We start from the raw sequence: 18,060 nt of genomic DNA, 5'->3' as shown, positions 1-18,060 counted from the left end.
GATAGTTCATTTAGACTGCTCCTCTCTGTAGAGAGAGTTCCATTGTGATACTGTGCAAGTTCATTAAACCACAGCTAAATACGAGATACAGGAATCATTCCCAGCCTCCTGCTCCAAGTGAGCATGGTGACTGCTGCCTAATTCCATGTCACAGTGAGACTGGGACATGCTCTGTCCCCTCCTGTTCTCTGTGCTCCATGGGAGGATCGTGCAGGGGTGTGGACAGGAAAGAGAGATGTAAAACACTCCAGCTTACTCCCTGCTGTAGATGATTAGGAAATCGGCAGCAGGAGTTATGCCCCAGAATCCGTCTGAAACCTTTAATGACCATTGTAGTAAAGAATGTTTAACCATGTGGTTAATATACTTCATACAGGCAGTTTTAAACCAGCATTTCTTTTCTTCATGTGTAAAGGTGGTAGACTGTACACTGTGGTAGGCTGTCTTCTTGTGTGGTTAATGCTAGTTATTACTAGTACTTACCTGGCATTCCTAATGCCTGGCACTGTTTATTAGACTGAAATAGGCAGATCTTTGCATTTTTATGGAGTTTCGTGTACTGTTGCGTGAAAGCAAAATCTTCAGAAACTCTGAATATAAGAGTGTAAGATACTTCCACTTTAGAAGTGAAAGAATAATTAAACTGCTGCAGATTTTGACAGGCAATAAAATAATAAAATGGATGAGATTTGTACTAAGGTAACCAGTTACCTCTGCAGGAGGAATGAATCATATCTAACCTTCCACTGTAATACTTAATGTTGAGGACTGGTGTTGCTCCTTTATCTTAAAGGTTTTTGAGCAGCACCTAAATAAATAAATTCTAGGTCAACATAAGCATGCACAGTACTGCTCTCAGAAGATATTCATAACTGCTGTGATACTGTATTCAAATACAGGGCTTTGATTTTGCTTGGAGAGGGAAAATACAGCGTTGATTCATAGAGAGGACGGTCTATTCGAATAGGTGATAAAAATGCTATATTTTTACTCAGTATAGTTGAGGATGAACCTGCAGTTTGAGTTCTGTGGATTAACAACAGAGTTTTACTATTTAAAGATCTATATAAAATACTGGAAGGAATACACATTTTTTGTATATACTTTTCATTACCTTTACATAAGGTGAACATTTAGTATGCTTCATAAAAATACTCCACAATTTAGTAAAAGATCACTATTTCTTTGAAACTGGTATTTGTGACTTGTAGATAAAACCCAGAAATAAATACTTTATTGGTAGCAGATCTGTAATGTGTTCATAGATCTTGAAGTATCTGAACAGAATTGTTTCATCATACAAAGATAAGTGTCAAATCTGGAGACTGTAAAAATTCATTACAAGTTTTGCAGATCGAATTTTTTAGGTAATTTGGAGAATTTAGTGGGACTAAAGTTCCTTGACTGTACAGGCACAACATTTGGATATGCACTGTACAATATAGAGGCCCCAGGTGAGGCTGGTGAGGACAGTTAAGGCATGTTAAAGCCCACAGGGCCCTGACAAAAACATGAAAACACTCAACCTGTGTTATTGGTGACATTTAAAGTTGCATTGAGTTCAGTCAGATTTGAACTTTAGTTGGTAAATATTTGTAATGCTTTCTCATCGTTCTCATGATCCTCATGATCAACAGAGAATCTGTGCTTGCCATTCCTTATTTTAGGTGCCAGTTTGACTGTTCTGATGACATACTGAAAAAAACATTCCTTGAGGTAGAACTCGGCAGTCTTGGTCACCGTGTCGTCACAAATACGTTTTCAAATCCTTGTTGGAGCATGTTCTAGCCCAGACCTAGATAGAGTCGGTTAATATCCTGCACGTTGTCTGGAAGCAAGACACAAAGAGGAGACTGAGTGGCTCTTGTGTGTGGTGGCTTTGAAGACTCTCTTTTGGAAGACTCCAGGCACAGATGTTAGTTTTCATTTTTGATGCATCATGGGAACTACCATTCCAGAAAAAATTACGAGCTTTTTTTGATTAGGGCTTTAAATACAGGGAGAAGTTTGAAGAATGTTGATGCTGTGATTCTCACTGTATACCTGCAGGTTCAGTCCACCTTTTCTTGCAAGCTTTCCCTTGTATTTATGGGAAACCCCTTCTCAACCTGCTAAAAGCAGTTGCATCTATCCCTATGCCTATCCCTATGTCAAGCAGGGAGGCCTCTGCAGCATTCTTGTTCCTGTTGACACACACGTTCATATGCCCTTCTAAATTTTATCCCTCTAGTAAGAGAAGAGCAAAAATACCTATAGTTACTATTCACAAGTTCTGGCTGTTAGACCTTCCCCCCCCCTCCCCCCAGTAGTTGAGAATGTCAGAAGTAGCCCACTCTTCTAATTCAGTTATATTTTTAACTCAAGGGCCCGTTATGTTTGATAACGCAAGAGAGCATAACTCATAACTTAATGCTTCTGAGCAGACGAATTCATTCTTGTCATGTTTGGTTAAAAAAAAAAAAAAGTCTCTGCTATGAAACTCCATTTATGAAACTGTTACTTTTGCTTTTGCAAAAGATATGCTCTGTGCAGTGTTTCAAAAGGAATTATCTGAAATCAAAATAGAAATGAATATCAGATGGTTGGAGAAAGGGTTTTTCTTTTAAATTCCTATGTTTCATCTTTTATGAATTACATGAAGTGCAATGTGGCGTGCAAATGAAAAGCAATAGCATGCTTCATTTTTCTCCTTTGGGTATAAATAGAAACAAACACTCCAATCTGTATTAGAAACTGCAAGCAAAAGTGGCTGAGTAACGTATTAATGATAATATAAACAGCATTCATGATGGGGCACAAAGAAGAGTTAAAATGCAAATTTGTGGCCTAGAATTGCTGCAGTTAAAGTAAATGGAAATTCAACCTTATCTACAATGTGAACTATCAAACTTAATAACACAGGATTGTATTTTAAAATAGACATTAATATGGATTAATAAAATACAAATTAAAATGCAGTGAGACACATTGTATCAGTTAGGTTTTGGGAGCGGAACAGAATTCCATTGAATTCATTCCTTTGAATGAAGAAAATGATTTGGAGAATTCTGTTTTCTCATATTTTGTGGTTGAATTGGATCATTTGTTTCCCCCCAGAAGTCTATTTAGTGAAACATTATATGTATAAAAGTGAAAGAAATGTCTCAGTCACCTGACTTTGTTTACTTGAATCATCTTTTCCATTTTTGAGGTAATTTCATGACTGAAGTTGTGATTCAAGAAATGCTTAAATGTATCTGCTTCAAATCATTCTTATGTAGCAGAACAAATATGTTCAAGTGGTCACCTGGTGTTCGTTCTAGTGAACAGGTGTTGTGCAGAATTGGGACCAGAATGCTCAAGTAATAAACTTAGTGTTGAGCTGCTTGAATGCAGCAATTAATAAATGCCAAGCTAAGATAAATGGATTTAGAACAAAATTGTGGCACTACTGAGATCATTAAAAGTACCAAATAGTTACGTGGAGATCAGTAAACAAAGTGTAGACAAGGTTGATGCACACATAGCAGAGAGAGATTTTTTCCCCTCAAAAAAATGATGCAGTTTAAATTAAACTCCGCAGATTTATGGCAAAATGTAGAAGCAAACATTCTTTGCCTTTGCAAAAGTGACAAAAGATAACCTGCTGTGAAGATGATAATGACCCATTTGTATTAATAGGACTCCCATGTAGTAAGCGCTGTTCAATGCAAAATGGAAAGTTCCACTCCAGGTACTTGAGAACTTCAGAGTAGATTTTCCTCTGCTTCACAAGTGCTTCTTCCTGTTCAAGTCTTTGTGTTTCTTCCAGTCACTAACAGCTCTTTCTGGACTGTCTTAATCTGTGCTCTTAACCTGTTTCTTTAGAAGATAGAACTAATGGTAAACTATTTCAGATGTATATTACTGATCATTACTTACGTGGTAGCTGGAAAATGTGAAATTTCATTCTGATTTCTACTTAGGCAGCTAAAGCAAACTTCCAGAGATCCTTGAGAGAGTACCTAGTGCAAGAAAAATGCATAGAAACAAAAACCAGCCAACTCTGCACTGACTTCCTGTTGACTGCAGCTAACAGCCTGATTCCTTTGCCATCTTTGTGCTTGAGAGGCAGCTATATTTATTACTGTCACAAACTGAGCAACTCTAAAGCAGACACAGAGGGCTCCCTCTAAGCAAAGAGAAAGTATTCGTTCACGGGTGGCTAGCTGTAAAGGTTTGGTAAACTACTTGGAAGCAAGACTATAGTATGTGATTATTTCTTTAGAACTTTAGGACTTGCTTCATTTATTAGTAGACTCCCTGGTTTTGATGACACGGGCTTAGCCTTGGATGTAACAAAACCAATGAAGAGAAAATCTCCAGGTAACAATTAGGGTTGCAGAAACGGAGGCTCCAACTTACAGTCACTTTGAACAGCTCTAAGTGCAACTGTCATTGACAGCAGTGGTGCCACCAAGCCCTGTCTGCCCATTTTTATTGCCTTCTTTATAGCACTATTAGCAAGTTACCTGTTTGACCTGGTAGGAGACTAGACTAGGGCACTGATTCAACTCAGAACTGGCTTGGCAACCAGAAGATGTTTTCAGCTGCTTTGATTCCCTGACCTTCCTCATCATACAGCTTTATGATTACTAGTATGGAGGTGAGAACATGCATGTAGAGATTTTGGAATGATCCCTTTTTGATGGTAGTCTACAGTTAGATTAAAGTGGAATTGTTAAACTGAAGCCTTTGCACTTCATACAAAATTCACTTACAAACAAAAATTATCATGTTTTTTTTACATACAGACTTAACAGTATTTACTCCTGTGTGTCACAAGACTTTCTGTTTTTGCACATGCCTCTAAGTTGAGCCCAGTGATTTCAGTTAAGGGAGGTCATGCTGCTTTTCATGTGGAGTGAGTTCAGGAGGAATGGACAATATCACCATGTATGAAGGTCATGCAGTGGCAAGGAATTGATTAGGTGAGACAGGCCCGTGGTCCACGCTGTCTGCAAATAAATGCAAAAAGACCCTCGAGTTTTTTCACTTAGCATGACCTATGGGAAGGTGTTCTCCTCATTTCACCTCTCATGATTAGTTTGTCCTTGAACATGGCAGCAAAGCACAGTAGTTAGAGTTTAAAAGGTAGATGATCTGTGTAATCTCACAAGGGTTAATGTGCTCTTCTGGATGTTGTGACCTGTCTTGGATACCTCATACAATACAGTCAAACACTTCCTCTAAAACAAACAAGCAAACAAAAACTCTCCCAGGGTTTATCTGGTTGTTTATTTAACTGGTGGAAAGAGATCCTGTGAAGTGGCTAGCTGAAGCCCTGAACCATGAAATATGATTGCAGACATTGTCTTAATTCAGAGCTGTAATGTCCCTGCATTTGGAAGGCTGTGTGGGGACTAAGACCCCCACAGTAGGGGGGGAGTCCGCAGGCTCATAGATTCCAGTGTCACAAGGAATGTTTTGTGCCCGTTCAGCCTGGAATGCCTCTGTAATTGCTCAGGAACATTGATGCTCCTATTGATATTTTTCCTTTGTATGAATATTTATATTTTGAAATCTATCAGTGTCTTGGTTTCTAATCTAACTGTACAAGCAGTGTGTGCCATAATATTTTGGTACGATGCCAGTTTTTGCATCATCACTTGATACAGATTTTTTTCCTCACTTGTGTTGCTTTTCATTTTGATTGAGTTATTTTTTAGAAAGGAAGAAAAACCCAGAGAAACGAGAAAGAACTATAATTATATGAGAACCAATAGTATATGATTAGGATAATCACTTGCAGGACAGAAAATACAGTATGTAAAAGAAGTCCAAATTTAAGTTCAGAGTACTTATATGACACTTTCTGGGAAAAAAAAAACATAGCAGATTATTAAAGCAATCATTTTTCAATCTTGGACTTGAAAAAATTTTGCTGAAATACTATCAGTGTTTTTTTGCTGGAGAATACTTCAGAGAAAAAGATCAGCCAGTTGTAGATCTTCCTTACACTGGGTCTCGCAGTGACACTGGAAAATGTTATGCATAATTAAATTCTACTGCATCACAGAGTGATGCTAGCCTTGTGTTTATCTAAGTGATACAATTATTTCATTGCAACTGAATATATATATATGTATATCTACACATTTAACAGATGGGGAATGAGATCACTATGTTGGGGGTGTTTAAAAGACTAATAAGTTAGTGAAGTTTCAACTTTCAAAACAGCAATTCACTGTATTGGCATTCATTAATACATGTTGCTAATGATAGGTTTTACTCATTATCAGCCATTTCATTTTCACATGCAAAACAGTTCATTCTTAACAAGCTTACCCTCATCAGCTCTGAGTATGCAGTACCATAAAGTTGCTGTCATATAGTTAATGCTGATGGCTATGGTTCTTGTTTTGGTCTTGATTGTTGAGGTGCTTAAGCTCAAGAGTTCTTTAATAGGGAAGCTGGAACTGAAGTTGGTGACTGCTTTCTTCTCCCTGTTCCCATGCTCGCTGGTGGTGGTTTTATGCTTCTGGTCTACAGAAGAAAGTGAGTAATGTTGTCTACTGTCTGCCTAGTTCATCTTGTTTGGGGGACCAAGACTTACTGGTTTTAGTCAAACATCTTTGTTGGCTGTTCTTCACGATTAGTCTCTCTTACTATTTCTGTCATACATGTTTTCTGCTTATTTTGGTTTCACCAGGCATCTTTCATGCCAGTTCTACATCCTTTGTTTTGGCAGATTTTGCTGCTTGTACATGTTTTTCTGTATCCTGTTTGTGTCCCTATACCGAAAGTCTACTTCTGTTCCTTTGTAGTCACATATTATTTTAATGTGTGCATGTGCGTGTGTGCTTAGTTGTGTTAAAAAATACTTGCTGATTATGTAATTGGTGGTGTTGCAGTGTTACCAAATGCCTATACAGTGGCTAGTTTCACTCTTTCTGTAAAGGTATATAGGATCGAAGGCAAGCAAATACTAGTTACATCTTAAGTTGAGTCCTTACTGTTCTGTTAGGCTTTCATTATGCAAAAACTTCCGCATGAAATAATAAATTGATCCCACAAAGATTGTTTATAGTACTTTTTGTTTTAAATACTCAAGAAAAGAGGGAAAACCACAGTGGACGACTCAGAGTTCTTTTCTGTATTGGCCTGTGATTAAGATTGGCAGAAGAACATGAATTAAATATTTGTTTCATGTCTTTACAAACTCAAAAAATGTTACTAATCCCTTTTCCTGTGTATAACATTTAAGCTTATTAGCACAAAAAACGTAATTAAATTTGAACAGTAATTCTTGCTGAGGGCATATATCAAAAGCACGTAGTCACAAAGCTCTTCTCCTTGTATGTATGTCTGTACAAGTCATTGGATACAGTATTTTAATTAAATGTCACCTGTTTAACATTGCATCACAGAAATGTTAGCAAGCTTGAAATAAAGTATCTGTACTATTATGGAAGGAAATTTGGAAACAATCTTCACATGAATTTTTTACAAAGAATTGCACTGATTAGGGTTTAAAAAGGACTTTCTGTCATTAATTTGGACTATTTGCAGTGAGTTCAGGCTCATTTCTGCAGTAATTCTATTATTATTTTAATGTATTTTTGAACACATCTAACGAAAGTGTCTATACCACTCATTAAATAGTTGATTCCATTCTAAATAGCATTCCTTGGGAGGTGTAACTTGAGCCTCTGCCTGAAGACTCTCTTGTATTTCAAATTGTGCGCCATGGATGGCCCAGCTGCATTAGCTTGGATAGTTATTATTTATTATTTGATGAGTGTTCAGTATACACACTTTGGATTAGAATGACATTAAGAATAAACATAATATTTAGTATTAGCATTTGATTACCAGAATATACAAGTCTGTTCATGTGAATTGAAATCCTTAGATGCCAGTCTGGAAGAAATTTGTACATACTTGCTTTTAAATCCCAAGAACTGCAAACTGTTCTTTGGTCTCAGAGTGTGGGATGAGGGAGGAGAATACTGAAAAAAGACAGGTACAAGAGACCTAATAGGAATACTTAAATGCAAGCACTGAGAACAGGGTAATTTTTTTTACCTTGCTACCTTAAGACTGTTCAGAGAAGGGACATTCTAGATCGTTCACACTCCTGAGTGTCAACTTCAGCACCGTTCTTTGTATCTGTTACTTGAGATTATGTCTGAAAAGGGATTATTGCATTATTAACATACAATACAGTTTCACTGGTTCCAGCATCTGTCAGATCCCAAGAGCTCTTGGTGCCTGGAATAATTTCGAGCTCATTTTGAAGCAGGGGACTTGGAGCTTCCTTTGGACCTCTTCCAGTTTTCCTCTTCAGTTTTCTGTCTCTTCCTAGAGGTAAAATGTGAGAGATCACACATTCCCTGACACAGTCATAGCCTACTTGTAGAGATGAGGCAAGTGCACCTGGAAAGGTAGGACATAAAATGTGGCCTTGGAATGCTTCTGCAAGTCCAGGTTCTGCTGCCTGTGTAGATGAGCAAACAGAAGTCCATCTAAATTGTCCACATATCAACAATGAACTTACTACATCGTCATGAAAAGACCAGAGAAGAAAGACACTTACAAAAACCCTAGCTATGCTGTACTACCTCCTGCCATAGCTTCACCAGCTTCTCATTGCCCTGAAGACTAGAGCAGCCTTTAGTGCTCTTCTAGTTCTGTTACGTCACTCTCTTTTTTATGTTGCAAGCTATTCTGTGTGCTTCTAATCTGACGATGAAACAAAGAAACCCCTCATCCATCTACTCTTCATCTTCACAAGGCTCATAGTCATCTTACTGAGATGGCTTGGTTTTGCCACCAGTGGAAGCCTTATGACCTTTCATATTGCTTACTCATGGTTACAGCTTTCTCTTAGAGCTTTGTAGGGAGCTAGATTTTCTTAAATGTTATGCCAGAGGAACTTTGGAACTCCCTTTGTTTTCAAGTTGCCCCAGAACCACTGACAGTGTAGGGTTCTGGTTTCTTGGTTTCTCTGTAGCCCTGAAGTTTTTCTACAAAAATATTGGTAAACATTACAAATTTTACAAATATATTCTTTTATATATATATTCTTTATATTCTTTTATATATTCTTTTATAAATATATTCTTACACTTCCTGAATATATTATACTTACAAAAATGCTGCCATTCAGAGGGGCCTTGACAGGCTTGAGAGATGGTCAGAGAGGAACCTCATGAAGTTTGACAGCGGGAAGAGTCCTGCACTTAGGGAGGAATATTAGCCCCATGCACCAGTGCAGGCTGGAGGCTGACCTGTGGAAAGCAGCTCTGCAGAGGAGGGTCTGGGAGTCCTGGTGGACAGCTGGTTGACCATGAGCCAGCAAAGGCAACTGGTGGTATCCTGGCTTGCATCAGGACAAGCACTGCCAGCAGGTCAAGGCACGTGATCCTTCCCCTTCACTCAGCTCAGTTGAGGCCACATGTGGATTGCTCTGTATAGGGTTACCTGGCACTGTTTCTTTCTCTTGAATTAGGCTGTGTTATATGTGCATGCACAATCTACCACACTTACTCTCCCTTGACATCCTGGAGGAACTGTGGCTTTCTCAGCTGAGAGGAACTGAGAGGGAAAACCATCTCTTGCCCATTACATTCTGGCATAAGCCCAAGGGTTGGCACCTGGGGAGTAACCTGGCAGAGATGGCAGGGTGCAGAACTATCTTGTTTCCAGTACTCGAGATAACAACAGTGAAAAATAGGTAACCTGTGTTTTCTTTTTTATTTTTGTGAAATGCTTCTTCAGTAATTTTTGCCTTTTGTCAAATAAATAGATCACAATACGTTTCTTAATTTAAAAAAATGGAAAAAATACAAACAAATCCAGTATTTTTAATGGAGTTTAAGAGGTATCAGTAACACTGAAACCTGATGTAGGGATTATTTTGAACTCCAGCATGAGCTTAGTAACTTTTTGGTTGTGTTTTTACTTTGATACCATGCTTCTATAATTCAGTACCTGTAATAGTTTCATTTGTTAAGATGCTCTTTAGTCAAGCTTTGTGTTAGAGTCAGACTTTTAGCTGTTGAGATAGTTGCTCTTTCAGCTATGCTGATCAATAATGAAGTGATGTTGATGACTTAATCCAGGTTCATTAAAAGGTACCGGTAGTTGGACTGATACTTTTCACCTCTTGAGTACTGGCTTTCTACAAAGTTGAAAACCTGTTGTCTGCATGATTTTGACACTAAAAATAACAGACATAGAGTTGCTAGATCAGAATGAAGTGATTAGTGGAGTTTACATTTCTGTGTTACCTGATGTGATTGTGCTGTGCAGGAATGGTAGCCTCTGAATTAAGTGCTTGTCTGTGACTGCTGTTAAAACTATGAACAGGAATCATTAATTTTTGGTTGAAAATGAGAAGGTCAAGCAAAAGTGTTTAAGAGTTTTTAAGTTTTAGAAGACATGGCTTGTAAGGAAGGACCAAATTAATTGTTATTTAAAAGAGGTGAATTAGGGAAAATTTGATGAATTTTAAAACAAAAAGCTTAATTTTAAGAAGAGTAGATTTTTTTTTAATCACCTAGTCTATAATTCAGTTTGGATCTCGGGGACTTGGAAGTTACAGTTATGAGCAATATTGTTTTTTTTTTCCCCAAAATACGAAGAAAGTGTCGGAATTCCAGATGTTCAAATTGAAATTTTCTCATAGTTCTGATGGGGGGGGGGAGGGAGGGGGAGGAAAGAAAAAAATATAAATAAAAATTGTAATGCTTTCTTTAAAAGTTGTTTTCATTTAAAAAATTCCTAGAATGTGATAACAAAATGTTTGTGTTTAGTAGCTTGAAAATATAAAGATAAATTTAATTCCGCAACACTTGAAGTTTCTTAAGTTACTTACAACTTGTTATATTTTTCTTAGCTTTCAGAACAATTAAAACAATTAGTCTTTTGAGTGTAGTTATTCTGCATGCCTTCTTCTCTATCTTGAATTTACCTAGAAAAGAAAAGCAAAATGCAGCAAAGATGCACATTATTCATGTAATTGAAATTTGCTTAAAGTATGGCTCATTTCAGAGTGATGTCTGGACTATTTGAGGGGATGTGAAGCAGTCTCCTATGCAGTTGACTTGTTGGCACGAAAAGGACAAGGGATAGAGACTCAGTGTAGAGGTTCAGCTCTCAGTTTGGATTCGTATGCTTATGCGCACTTGAAGAGTACTGCTGATGCAAATCATTTATGGACAGAGGAACTTGTGTATCCACCAAACCCACTTTTTGAGTAGTCATTTTGTTAGGAACTCAAGATAAATCATACGTGATCAAGACTGGAGTCGTGGATCTGAGGGAGTAATCCAGTTAGAGACACAGGGTAAATAACCAAATAACAGAAATTACTTGGTAGTTTTTGCAACAGGTGAAATACCAGAAAATTTGTATAGTTTGTAAGCAGGATGTTAAACACGTTATTTGAATTATAATTTGAATTGTTGTGTGTTTCGATGGTCTGGGTATACAGATAATACTGATGGAAAACAGGTATCTTAAAAATGGATACTTGTTTCTTAGATAAGTGAGGCTTTTAAGATATTTTTATAGTTAAGTGCAGCCTGTAGTTTAGCAGTAATTCTGCCAGTAGTGTATTAGCTGTAAAGGATACGTTTGCTTAAAATTCTCTTTCATAAATGATACATTCATTCCGAAAAGCAAAAGCACTGAGATAATTAGTCTGGCCTTGGAAAGAGCTGTAAACAGAACAGTAGTAAGCATGCGGAGGGAGATGGGTGCAGGATGTAGCCTCAGCAGATAAATGAAACAGTCTGTCTAGTATAAGAAAAGGGCAGCAAGCAGTTCTGCTGCAGAAAGCATTGCTGGTAAGCAGGGAATCTATATTTTACAGCAGTGCGGTAAAAAAACAAGTCCAATGAACTGAGAGTGTGGGAAGTCCTGGAACCCCCTGATGGTTTTGATCATACCAGTGGAGATTTTGAATTCTTGGAAACCTATGTTCTTCCTTTCAGCTTTCTTACAAAGGATGTGAAGAGCTAAACGTTGTTTCATGTAAATGCTATATGAGGCAACTGTTGCAACATTTAACATTATTTTGATAACCAAGGAGCTATGATTGTTGTTCAGCAGAAATAAATTTATCTTCTGAAATTCTGCCTTTGAGTTTCTTCAGAAAACATACAGGTTTCAGAATGCATTATGCCCTCGGTCGCTCTCTCTAAACTGTGCCATTTCATTGCTGATGAAAAATGCACCTTGTCTTTTCTTTGCAATACAATTTAAAGATCTGTTTTTCTCACTGACCTTTCTGGAAGGCAATCGTAATTGAAGTGAAAATCTGAAGATGGAAGAAAGAATCTTAAATATCCTATTTTTAAACTAAATGGCATCTAGTTGTCTCACATTTGTGGATGGAGGATCTATTTTACAGAAGCAAGTGAACCTTCCCACTATCACTCAATTAACTAAAGTTTGTTGTGTCTGAGTACCGGCACGTACAAAACTATTATGTACTCTAGGCATGGCATAGCTGAGCTCTAAGACAATGAAGTTAGTATAATTTAAGAGCAAATAGAACTGAAATGTAACTGAAATATACATTTCCATGAGAAGTTAGAGGTTAAAATATCGTTAGGTCATCTCTGCTAATACTAAAGTATATGTTACCAGGGTTTCTAATTCAGAAGTCCTGTTGACCTCAGCGGAAGTTCACATAAGGATTGATTACATGCTGCAGAATTTGCCTGAGGTGGTTTATGTTTAAGATACTGGTGCCATTGCTTTCATGTGGTATGCATTTATGAACTACACACCAAGTAAGACGGATAGATTTTGGGTCTGTTGGTCTGTGGAAGAGGGGCTCATGTCTGAGATCAAATTGCTTGAACATAGCTTTTGTTTCACAAAGTGTGCTTTATACTTATTGAATGTTACATAAATTGATTTCTCTTTCCTCTCAAATTATCCTGTGTTTTCAGTCTTCAAGTAATAGGAAGGAGTGTTTGAAAAATTTTCAGATGAATTTTGTTTGTTTGAGCTGCTTGTGTACTGTGTATCTTCTGGCTGTGTTCTTTATTTTGTGTGCTGGAAAGGAAAGCAAAGAGAGAAAATAAAATCTTCTATAGCAAATTCTTTCTATTGCTTTGAACTGCTGAGAAGGATTAAGGGAGATACAGTGCTATCAGATCACAAGGCAAAGTGGGGCTGTGGAGCACCAGAACAAAAACTCCCAGGAGATTCTAGGTCAAACTCAGATTAATATCAGAGTGACTTAAAATGAACTATTTCTATGTGATTGAATAAAAGAAGGGAAAACTGCCTTGATGAGTCTAAGTGCTTTTTGGTTTGGGGAAAAATACCCATCTTTGAGTAATTTTGTCATAGTTCAGAATGAAAGCAGATTATGAAACAGAAGGATTCTTCCTTGAGTAGTAGTTCCAACCTTGAACCAGGATAAACGATCCTGATTCTGTGGGCAAGATTACTGTTGAACTCAGTGGCAAGTTTTAACAACTCCTCCTCCCAAGTCCTTCTTAGGGAAAAGTTTCTTCTAGTTTATTGTACTGTATTGCCATCCCCAGCTTAAATGCACACCAAGCACTGTGTGATAAAAATTAAAAATGGGTTCCCACATATTTATAACCTTGTTATTATTGTAATGCTCTCTTGTCTCATTGATTAAGATTACATTAATCAATGTAACTGGGAATTTGCCAGAAATTAGACTGATGTATTTTGCCCCCCCCCCCCCCCCCCCCCCCCCCCCCCACGGCCACCAAGCCGTGGGGCCTGTGACAGGGACCAGCTGCGGGAGGCAGGATCTATTTTATCCTTTTTATACTAAATGGATTTTGTTTGTGTGTTTTTCCTTTTTTTTTTTTTTTTTTTTTTTTTTTTTTTTTTTTTTTTTTTAACAGTGATTCCAGAGTTTATTGGTCAAGTAAATACTGCGTTGGAGAGCTTCAGCAAGAATAAAATGCATCAGTTCGATGATAATCAATTTGTGGACATTTCTAAGAAGGTCTATGATACAATTCACAATATCAGATGCTCAGTCATGGTGATTCGGGTAAGTTTCTGGTTTGTTTGTTCAGTACTCACTTACAAGACAATTTAGGACATCAGGCTGTTTCCAGGAGAGAGTAGAACTATGTATGTCAAGTATGCCCCAAAGCTCATACCCAGATTGAACTGATTTGAGGATTTTGGGTTACTTAGGATACAGATGATGATAACTCAAGGAGACTGAGATACTTTCCTGTATAGAACAAGAGTACTGTATCAGAGTGTCTCAGAAAAGAAGTGCTTTGTTCTTTAAAAACGTCTATATATGTCGATTAATAAAGATCTTGATTTCCTTCATAAATGATCAACTGGAAACCCGGCTGTAATTTTTCTAAAATACCTGGAATTTTAAGATACTGGAATATCTGGAATACTTGAAATACTTGCAGCTCTGTCCTTTACCTTATTCGGTGAAAGGTAAGGGTAAAGAATATATTCAGGTAGTCCTGTTAAACTCTCATTGAAGTTTTGTTGACTCCAAACTAGAACACTTAACAACCTGATCTCTATCACTGTAATTGAATCCACCTACTTACAAAATCATGGATTATCCTAGTGTTCATCTAGTAGTTCATGGTAAGGCTTCAGAAAAGTGTATTTTTAAAATTTGAAACAGACTTTTGTCAGATGCAGAATTTCCCCCAAATCTCTTTGCACAAATTCCATTTCAAATGATGCAGGATAAGCACTGAGCCATAATATCTTTATGTTCAGTAAGTTTTTTTTAGGAATGAAATTAAACAGTAATAAATGTGTATGTATATTTTTAAAGAAAGATTATCTTCTGTGGTTGAGTAGAAACTGAGAAACAGATTCTTCCTTCTGACTATACAAATAAGCTGCACGTGGTTGTGGAAAATTTGGGTGAGTCTCTTAAAATACTGTGATTGTAAGTTGCAGTTTCAGTAGGAATTCAAGCATGCAGAATCTTCAGAATGTACAGTCCTTATTGCAATTGTCAGTTACAAAATTGTTTATGCTGAAGAGAAATCCTGGAACACTGTTCTATGGTATGCTGTGCTTTTACTTCACCTACAAGTGAAGTTAGTTTGTCTAAAGTGGTTCTGCCTTGGAGTGATTGTCCATATAGTTGTCATTAAAAATCAGATAACGATTTATGATACCTGGAGAGTTCATTAACGCCTGTCACGTTTGTCTTGTTCAGCACCTGCGTACATGGAGGAAGGTTCAGCTTAAACCATCTAATTTCATTGTAGTTGCCTAAAAGAGTTAAAGACACTGTTCTGCTCATTTGCAGTCCTACAGCATTTTTTCCTTTCATTTATTTCTATCCCATTTAAGAGTTTTCCTAATCATAGCTGAATTATATTAAGCTTCTACCATATATATTCAAGGAGTCTTCATATGTCTCCTTGCCTTGTGTTTGTGCCTGTCACATTTGACTAGTCTTCCGTTGTTAGAGCTTCTCCTAAATGTTCTCTTTGCTTCCCATCCAATCTTGGTCAGATTCTGTTTACAGATCCCACAAAATGTCAAGTGCTTACAGTCTGGATGAAAGCAGTATCTCCATTTGCTGCCCCTTTAAACTGTACCTGTTGAAGGGTGTCCAAGTTGGAGACATCTGTTCAAGAAGGCCCTTTCGGTTTTGACATTTAACATGCATTTTAACAACTATATACTTTAAAGAGGTAAATTCTTTGATAATTATGAAACTGTAGAACTTGTTCCTGTACATCTCTGGAAAAACAGTTTTTCAGTAGATACTTTCCAGGATAAAACAGGAAGAGTCAGCATCTGACAGAGAAGTCATGTTTATGTAATGAGACCTACTGCCGCCACTATATATTGTGTTAATGGAGGAACTTTTAAGGCTACCCTTTTCTCTGTAGGGGAGCAGTTGGTTTTAGGAACAGTAATTCAGAGCAGATTCCCCTCCTCCACATTTTTGCCTCCTTCACATTTTCAGTATTCTAATGGATGATCTCAGCTACTCCATATGGTTAAACTGTGAATGCAGATGTTATTTGATGGCTTCAGTGTTATTTGGCTAGGAATTCTTAGATGAACTGTTATGCCTCAGACACAAAGTGTCAGACTTTTTATTTGCTAGCTGGTCAGCCTGTCAATGACTGGTTAGAAAAGTCATTTTTCTTTCCTCCAGTTAATTCCGAGAGTCCTATTCAGGGAAAGCCAAGCGCCAGCATAGATAGGTGGTTTTGATATGAGGATCTTTGTCAGTTAGAAGTTTATGGATTCTGCCCCTCCTTATTTGCCAAAGCGGAACGGTGCTTATTCCAGTCTCAAGATGCCCCTCTTCACAGGTTTGTACTGGTTGCTTCTGTTCTTCCTCTTCATAGATGATTCTTTTCCATAGTAGGAGAAGTTCAAGTGAGATGGATTCATCTGGCAGAACGCATCATATTCAGGTTGATACTCTGTTAGGTCTTTCTGATCTGTTTCCATTTCAGCAAACATTGCCAGATGTCCTTGGTTAGGACATCTGACCTTTTCGTACGTGAGGTAAGCTTCAGTTAATACCCACATTGTTCATCTCATCTTCCCGTAGTGAATGACACTCATTTTTTAAATAACATTACAAAGTTGTTTCTGCCTGTCCCTCAGTGAGATCTGAATCTTCCATGTTTCCAGCTCTCTTGAGCTTGAACCCCCAGATGATCTGATCATGACTGAACATTCATTTTTATGGAAATTCTCCTTTTTGGTAAAACGCCTTGGGAAATGTCCTGAGGAATATAACAAAGCTTCAGTTGGTCTCTGTGAAGATGCTGACACTTCTCCACAGGAAACTGTGTATTCTTACAGTCCTCTGTGATGTGTATATGGACAGTCACTCAAAACAGAAAGGGAAGTTGTGTCCCCTGTGTTTCTTTGTGAAGTGTGAGGGGAAGATACTGTGGTCTGAAGAGGCTGAGCAAACACACAGTGCAGAGTAAATGCACTGTGTAAGTGCATAATACATCTGTAAGTTGCTGAGTTATTGCAGGACATCAACAGTCCAGCAATTGCAAAGTCCTGACAATAGATCATGAGATCAAAAAAAGTTCGATTTGTTAAAAAGGAACTTACACTTTTTATGAATACCAGTATTCAGAGACTGACATGAGAGGGCTTTTTGATGTTCGATGAAATGATAGTAAGGTACTCCATCATCCCCTAGAGGTACTGACTGCCAGTACAGAGAGAAATCGTAGAAAAACCCTGGCATTCATTTTTTGAGCAAGGATGTTTTTTCATTCCTGATTAGATACATTCCAGACAATGCCAGTTTCATTTCAGTTTGCCTGTAAGAAGCTTAATAAATCTCATGGTTGTTCAGACATACGGTGTCACCACAGCAGCCCAGGCAAGGAAATAAAAGCATCCTATAGTCAACTGTAGGAGCTTACATATCTAACGCCAAAGAACAATGTTCTTTGATTACAGGGGATTTCAAGACTGAATCAAAGGAAGAAATTGTTGATAAAAAATATGATTGAGAAATGAGAAATGAACAAGGACACTGATTCACAGGGGATGATTCTCCAACATCGAAATAAAAGCAGAAGCTCTCCAGATCAGTTCCTCTGGAAGCATTTCAAGCATATAATTATACAGAAAATGTTTTTTAAAATAGAGATTCTAACTGCAAAAAGATGGCAAATACTATTATTAATGCAAGTTATCAGAAATGTCTTTCAAAGTTCACGTTTTTCTGTTGATATGTAAAACATTCATTCCAATTTTACAAGTATAATATGAATTACACTTCACAGAGAAACTACTTACGGGTTGATATGTTGCACTGAGCTGTAATGAAAATGCCCCTGGAGCTGCAGGATGCCTCCCTTAAGATACCTTCAATTGTTACTTGCAAGTATGCATTCATCTAGTGGTAGCTGTTTATTTGAAATCATCAGATACCTGATCCAGAGGACATAGCTACACATGTTTCTTAGCGTTCACATTCTTGATTGCTTCTTTTGGCTCTTTCAGCATCTGATTTTAGCTAAATTGTGGGGTCTTTGAGAGCTTGATTTTCCACAGGAGCATTTGAGGCATTATTTGGATAATAATTAAACTATTCCT

At 37.5% G+C, this 18,060-nt stretch overlaps 1 protein-coding gene across 4 annotated transcripts in view; it reads left to right on the top strand.

The window, feature by feature from the left end:
* The window catches only part of CTNNA3 (catenin alpha 3), a 456,698-nt gene that overhangs the window by 351,135 nt on the left and 87,503 nt on the right, over positions 1-18,060 (top strand). For all 4 annotated transcript variants that reach the window (XR_009959014.1, XM_062580676.1, XM_062580675.1 and 1 more), the window contains exon 13: positions 13,866-14,017. Coding sequence is in view for 3 of the 4 variants with exons in the window: in XM_062580676.1 (XP_062436660.1) it covers positions 13,866-14,017 (152 nt within the window). In the remaining variant the exon portion in view is untranslated. The remainder of the gene's footprint in view (positions 1-13,865; positions 14,018-18,060) is intronic.

This window comes from Rhea pennata, chromosome 7 (genome assembly GCF_028389875.1).
Source record: "Rhea pennata isolate bPtePen1 chromosome 7, bPtePen1.pri, whole genome shotgun sequence".
Classification (NCBI taxonomy): domain Eukaryota; kingdom Metazoa; phylum Chordata; class Aves; order Rheiformes; family Rheidae; genus Rhea; species Rhea pennata.
The sequence above is the reverse complement of the archived record's forward strand: the minus strand, read 5'-3'. Positions and strand labels throughout refer to the sequence as shown.